This window comes from Denticeps clupeoides, unplaced genomic scaffold, assembly GCF_900700375.1.
Source record: "Denticeps clupeoides unplaced genomic scaffold, fDenClu1.1, whole genome shotgun sequence".
NCBI classification, from domain to species: Eukaryota; Metazoa; Chordata; class Actinopteri; order Clupeiformes; family Denticipitidae; genus Denticeps; species Denticeps clupeoides.
Window position 1 is genome coordinate 1 of NW_021629757.1, and position 7,502 is coordinate 7,502.

Below are 7,502 nucleotides of genomic sequence, written 5' to 3' on the forward strand. Positions count from 1 at the left end.
ACCCACTAGGCCAACATGTTGCCCTCTCTGTTGTCACTTGCTAGTCCAGTCTGCCTTTCTTGGGTCACGTGGTTTCAGCTGAGGGTCTTCTGCCTGACAAGGACCATATATACATGATGTTTCTACCTTGCGCTCTTTCCTGCCGTCCTAATTACGTCACTGTGGTTTGAGATTGCTTGCTTACGTCAGTTTGGACACAAATTGCAATGGACTGCTGCAGAATAGGATAGATTTGACCAGGTAAAGGACATGATATCAGTCAGCCCTGGCCTGTCTGTCTTTGACTCCACCCTGCATACTATTGTTTCTATGTTTGGTTCAGACTACAGCCATGCTGTATTGTCTCAAATGGACTTGGATGGTGTGGAACGGATTGTGGCAAAATGAAAATATGCTATAATTGAGATGGAAGCCCTTGCTTGTGAGCGTGGGCAATCGAGAAATGGCACACATACTTGTGGGGTCCACTGCATGTTCCCAAAGGTCACAGGTGATCCTCAGATCCTTTGCACGCTCACAAAACGCTACGTGATGGAACAAAAATCCTGAGTGATGGGAAGACCTGGAATGCTACTCACCTCACTGCCTTTGCAGACAGTACTCCGAACTGGCCGTGGACAATAACCCAGTAGAGAGTACACCTGCATCCCAACCTGCAAGGAAGTACATAAAGTGAGTTGCAGATCCTTCGCTTCCTGTACCGTGTTGCATGTCTTAAGTAAATGTCTGTTTTAACATCTACCCAAGATTTACCGTCCTGTGCCACCCAATCACAACACAACAGAGTATATTTTGTGCTGGATCCAGTGCTGCTTTACTCACCGCGTAGTAGTAACATGATAAAGTAATGATGAAATGGCAGTACAGTGAGTTTGCACAGTGTTTGTAGAAGAGGAAATGTTGCCAGGCAGTCGCATGACCAGTGATTAAAATGCGAAAGTGCCTTAGCATCTAAGACTTGGCAAGATACGCATACCGTGAAGGTGATCGGTTATTGTCAGTGTGAAACTGTCCAGCACAGCACATGGTTACACAACAAAATGTATACTCCACATTTAACCATCACCCTTGGTGCAGCCATGCAAGGCTGAGTAGTGTGTGGGGACGGTACTTTGATCAAGAGGACCTCAGTGGAACCTAGTCAGTTAAAGTGAAGTGATTGTCACATGTGATACACAGCACACGGTGCACACAGTGAAATTTGTCCTCTGCGTTTAACCCATCACCCTAAGTGAGCAGTGGGCATCCATGACAGGCACCTGGGGAGCAGTGTGTGGGGACGGTGCTTTGCTCAAGAGGACCTCAGTGGAACCTTGTCAGTTTGGGATTTGAGCCCTCAAACCTGTGGTTACGAGCCCGCTTCCTTACCCACTAGGCCACCATGTTGCCCTGTCTGTCGTCACTTTGCATGTTGAAGAGTCTGTAGCACATAAAGCAGCCCGTGCAGACAAAACACTGGTTTTCCATATTTAAATCCTAGATGACGAATGGCAAAATTGTGCATCGGTGGAAAACGTCTTTCTTACCTTCACATTTTCATTTTCATGCAATGAGGAGTGGAATGAGGCTAAGTTAAAGTTACATTTTAATTGTTAATTGCTTTGTTTTTGAACTCTAACACCGATTATTTTTGAAAATGAGTTTTTTCCTTTTCCAAGAACAACTGCACATCAACACAAGTCAAATCATCACTGCGTATTTCCTGCTGTTACTGCTGTTAATAGACATGAAATGTATATGGGTCAAACGGATCATCCATGAACTGATGTTAAAAGGTCAAATGCACTCAAGAATTCTACAAAATGGGGTGTTAGTGTCCTAGTGGGTAACACGCTTGCCTATGGACCAGAAGACCCAGGTTCAAATCCCACTTAATACCATTGTGTCTCTTGAACAAGACACTTAACCCTGAGTGTGTGGGGACTACATTTGCATTTACATTTATGGCATTTATCAGACGCCCTTATCCAGAGCAACGTACAATCAGTAGTTACAGGGACAGTCCCCCCCTGGAGCAGCTTAGGGTTAAGTGTCTTGCTCAGGGACATGATGGTAGTAAGCGGGATTTGAACCTGGGTCCTAGTGTTACCCACTAGGCTACTACCACCTCCAGGGCTACAGGTGTCTCCAGGGGGACTGTCCCTCTAACTACTGATTGTAAGGCGCTCTGGATAAGGGCGTCTGATAAATGCTGTAAATGTAAATGTACAAAAAAAGCAACAAACATTAAGGAACCTTTAACCTAATTTTACAGACAAGAGTGACTGGTCCTTTCTTTCATGTCCTTCAGCTTGTCCTGCTTCTGTATATCATCATTGTTGCTGAGTGTCAGTCACCTCTCTACCCTAGATGGGGACGTGACAGTTACAAATTCATGGATGTTCTGTTTTGCATGTGTGTAAGAGAGAATGTGGAACTCACGCAAACCTGTCTCACACACACCTGTCCTGAGGTGAACTGAGACTCGTTTTTAATAAAATGATGGACGGTATGTGGTGTGCGTGTGGTGTCGGTATATAAGTCTCTCTGAGTTTGGATCAGATGCACTTTTCTAACAGGACGACTAGAGAAGGACCCTCAAGTCCAGCACACAGGTGAGCAACGCACAACATTTTTGTAAAGAGATTCAACTATAGAGCAGAAAATAATTGTTTTTTATTGTCACTATACGCATGTACAATGATTTAAAACAGCAGCTCCTTTACTGCAGACACATTGAAATAGAACAAGAAAAATACAATAAGGTGTCAAAGTGACAAGTGACAGCACAATATACATGTGGGAAGAATAAATACCTGAGAAGGGTTTATGTGTGGGTATGTGTGTGGGATGCACATTGCACATTGTTTTCAGAGTAGGACAGTACAACGATGTTGGACAGTATGAATAATGGTATTGTACAGTATACAGATATTGCCCAGAATTTCAAGGCAAAATAAATATTATTCTTAATTTTGCACGGCTGGAGAACCGAAGGAAGGAAGTCCGGGAGTTTGGGCTTAGGACTGTGAAGTCAGTGCATGTGTAAGTGTTTATTCTTGAGACTGTTTGTCCTTGTGATGCACCTGTACAGAGTCAGATTCAGTCAGAACACTTGCTGCTGCCGACAGAAACACTGAGTAGCCTCTGACAAGGAAAGGAAAAGGAAGTCCAGGGAGTTTCAGAACATTCAGCAACAGCAACGATATACCAGAACGAGCTGAAAACCAGGACCTGAAAACCAGGACCAGTCACATGGTGTTGGGAAATTTGGATGAAAGTGTTTGGCATGTGCCCAGAAGCAAAGCCCAGGAATGAGGAACAGGGACGGGAACAGAACATTGTCTAAAAACATGAATGATGGGTTTTGTATAGGCAAGCAAGAAAATGAATTTGAACCCTGCCGATTCCCTATAACAATAAAGCAATAAAGCACTTTTTTTAAATTATGAATTAATTTGCATTTTCATGAATAAAATAAGTATTCAATCCCATATCAATCAGCAAGCTTTCTGGCTCCCAGTTGCATTTTAACAGGTAAAGAGCTGACACTTGTCACCTGTATAAAAAAAATTGTCAATTTACCCAGATGCAGTCAATTTATCCAGATTTCAAACTCTGCACCATGGCCAAGACCAAGGAGCGTGGGTCAGCAGGGTGAACAGCACTGGACTGAGCACACAGCCCTGCGGAGCTCCAGTGCTCAGTGTGGAGGTGCTGCAGATGCTGTTCCCGATCCGGACAGACTGGGGTCTTTACTTTACTTTACTTTGTCCAAAGTGACTTACAAGAGGAAGATACCAGCAATTCTCATTCGATTTCTATAGATGTTGAGTATCAGCTAGTCGAGTGGAGGAGGGCAAGTTGTTCCACCAGCCAGGGACAACGAAGGAGAACAGAGTCGATTGGGATTGGAGACCCCGTGAAGAGGGAATATTCAGTCTCGTTTCGTTTGCAGATCTGAGAGGGCGTGCAGGTGGCTAGTAGTGTGTTTGTATAGGAGGGTGCACTTCCATTTATAGCCCTGTAGAGGAGCATCAAGGATTTAAACTCAATGCGAGCAGCTACCGGGAGCCAGTGGAGAGAGGTGAGAAGAGACGTGTGTGTGTTTCGGCTTATTTAAGATGAGGCGGGCTGCCTGTTGCGAGAGAAAAGGCCGAATCTTGCCAATGTTGTAGAGAGTGAACCTGCAGGATCTGGAGATCGCAGCAACGTGATGGTTCAGACCCAGTTTGTCGTCAATCCAAACTAATCCATGAGCATAATCCATCCAGGTCTCTCAGTCAGGAAGTCCAAGATCCAGTTGCAGAGCGAGGCTCAGCTTCTCGACCAGGTGCTGAGGTTAAATGGTGTTGAATGATGAACTAAAGTCTAAGAACAGCATTTGTGCGTATGTGTCCTTATTGTCCAGCTGAGTGAAGGTCAGATGCAGGTCAGTGGAGCGGTTCAGACGATTGCAGCGGGTCCAGGGTGGAGGGTCCAGCCTCTCGAAGCACTACATCATGATGGGTGTGAGTGAAACAGGACGACACCGAAGCCTTTTTTTGGCACGGACACGATGGTGGTGGCCTTGAGACACGTTGGAACGACGGCGGTGCTCAATGAGATGTTGAAGATATTGATGAGAACATCTGCCAGCTGGTTTGCACATCCTCTGGGCATCTTCCGGGGACGATGTCTGGTCCAGCAGCCTCTCATGAGTTAACACTGCGAAGAGTTTTCCGCCACGGTTCGACCCAGCACCTTATTAATGGGAAGTTGCCATCCGGTAGGGATGGGACAGAGGTTTTAGTCCTGTAGTTTGTAGACGGCCTGCAGGCCCTGCCACATGCACCCTGTGTCTCCGCTGTCCTGGAAGTGACTGTGGATTTTCGCTTCACGCTTTGCTCCTCTGAGGTTGATGGTGTTGTCACCGTTGGTTGCAGCCTCCCTGAACATAGGGCTGTCAGTGCACTCAAAAGGAGCAGAGATGGCTCCTGCTGGCCAGGTTCTCACCTGCTTCAGAACCAATTTTGCGCCTCTGACGATTGGTCTGTATGCTGGAATAACATGACAGCCACGTGGTCCGATTGTCCCAGCATGTACTGGGCGGGGCAAGAATTATTTGAGTGAATAAGATCCAGTGCATTTTGATTGAAATCTCCAGCAACAACTACCATTCCACCAGCGTGTGTAGTCTGTTGTTCCCTATAAGCCCCATAAATTTCTCACACCTGCCTAAAGGATAAGCAACTACAGACTTGCATCGCTTACCTAAAAGCCATTTTAGGGAGAATAATATTGCCTAGTAGACTGCTCAGTGTCAGTTTGCCTATTTGACCCGTATTTTTTATCCCAGCAGGATCTACATTTTCTCTGCACCACGATGGCTGATTTCCCCCCAAAAAACGTCTCCATCATCGATGGCAACTCTATCCCAGCCCTTCCCGGTGCTGATAACTCCTCATTAGACGGCTGCGATTATTCTAATGATAAGCGCTACTCCATGCAGTCCATAGAAATATTATCTTGTCTTCTGGGATTCCCAGCCAACCTGAGGGTGTTGTGGATCCTGCTGTGGGCCCGGGTGGAGTGGTCGACCTCTGACCTCTATACTGGCAGCCTAGCCTTCATGGATGCAATGAACTGCTTGTGTCTCCCAATTGATGCAATAATGTATGATACTGAGACTGTCAGTGACTCAACTTCCATCTTAGATTTTGTTTACTACCTGAATGAGTTGGGCGTGCCGCCTCTCCTGGCCTGTATCTGTTTGGACCGTTACGTAGCGGTCCTGCACCCGACCACCTTCATGCGTCTCCGTGACAACAAGCTAAGGATCCTCACCACCGTGGTGATATGGTCCTGTGCTCTGTCCTACTCTTTATTTGTAGTAATAGATGACAGTGAAAATGTGAAGTATTACATCTCATTCACAGTTTTCATTGGTTGCTTCCTCCTCATCATCTTCTGCAACCTGTCGCTGCTCAAAGCCCTGATGGACTCTGGCCCCGTGGCCCGCGACAGCATGCACCCTGTGAAGAAGAGAGCCTTCATCACTGTGCTTATCATCTTCATGATCATCACTGTCAGCTTCCTCCCTGATGTAATCTTATATGTTTTTAACATGGTTATGATTAATTCTGACAATATTAATATTTACCCCTGTGTGTTCCCTGCATGCACTGCCATATTCGTCCTCAGAAGTGCCCTTCAACCCCTCTTCTTCCTCTACCATGCCAGAAAGCTGCCCTTCATGTCCTCCACAAAGTCCAACTGCTGTGGGAGGTAGGAAATATATTCACTGGAAACTGAATATACTAGTGTATATATAATAATATACAATTATAATAATATACACTTAGGCCATAACCTTAACTTTGAATTTATTTTTGTATATTTAAAATGAACATTTTCATTTACTCAGCTGTAAAACAAGCTTGATCAAATTAAACACGACAGTTAACCCTTTTAAAACTACATGTTTGACTCTTGTGTTTAACTTCATATTAATGTGTGTAGAAATTAATAATCTCATAATAGTTTAAAATAGGAAATTACCTTATCTTACCAAATAAAACATAGATCGAGTTTATATATTTTTATATATGCAATAAACAAATGAAACACAAATAAAACACAAAAGCCTATTATTATAAAAGCCTGTATTAAAACTGATTTTTTTTATTTTATATTTTCATTTTTATTTCACTAATCTTCTTCTTGTCCCATGAGGGTCACTTTTTCACTGTTACGGTGGCCTACTTCCATGCCAAAAAATAAATGGACACTTTACACAAAGTGTAAACCAAATATTTTATTGGAAACTTCACACTAAGGGAACAAACAATGTTGAGAAATACAGGTAGATAGTTTTTCCATCATGTACACCACCAGGAAGGCCCATAACTGGTCCCAAATGTATTCTGTAGCAGGACAACTAGTCTAAACATAGATTGTAAAGAAGAACAAGGATGTTTGAAAGTGATGATATGACTCTGTGTGGGATTATATGAAGAGACAGGAGCTTCTGAGACAGCCTACAGGCTCAGAATATCTGTGGTACTGTGCATAGAGCAATAGATGTTTTCAAGGCAAAGAATGCTCACACCAAATTTATATTATTTTGTATAGATTTCTCTTCTCATGCATTTCAAGGTCTTAGTGTGGCAGGCTTGAAGACAAGACATGTTTTTTATTTGATTTATCCTGGTTTTCCGTGTTTTTCCAACCCGTTGACATCACCGACAAGTCCAGTGTGTTGGATCATAGGTCTCGGCGAGGCCTATGGCCTCCGGGTTGCTAGGTTCAACGGTTACCTGCAAGGAGCCAAAAGCATGTCGAAAGACAAGAATAAATGGTCTGTCATACTGACAGGCCCAAATTATAGCCAAAGAAATGACACCAACACCTAGGGAACATTACACAAAGTTAAAGTTTCATAAAAATACTCATAACCCAAAACAGACATCCTATATTGAGGCGATGTAGCACATGCAGTGACCAAATGAGGAAACTTTTCACCTTGTAAAAAAAAAGCATTC

The 7,502-nt window shown here is 43.9% G+C and overlaps 1 protein-coding gene across 1 annotated transcript; it reads left to right on the forward strand.

Annotated features, from left to right (window-relative positions):
* The first annotated feature begins 5,344 nt into the window (after positions 1–5,344).
* On the forward strand, positions 5,345–6,250 carry LOC114773579 (proteinase-activated receptor 3-like). Its single transcript, XM_028965847.1, has one exon. The coding sequence runs from the start codon at positions 5,345–5,347 to the stop codon at positions 6,248–6,250; it is 906 nt and encodes a 301-aa protein (XP_028821680.1).
* Positions 6,251–7,502: the final 1,252 nt, after the last annotated feature.

What these genes read in the sequence shown, in the direction of transcription:
- LOC114773579 (XM_028965847.1), top strand. Translation starts at nt 5,345, where the DNA reads ATGGCTGATTTCCCCCCAAAAAACGTCTCCATCATCGATGGCAACTCT.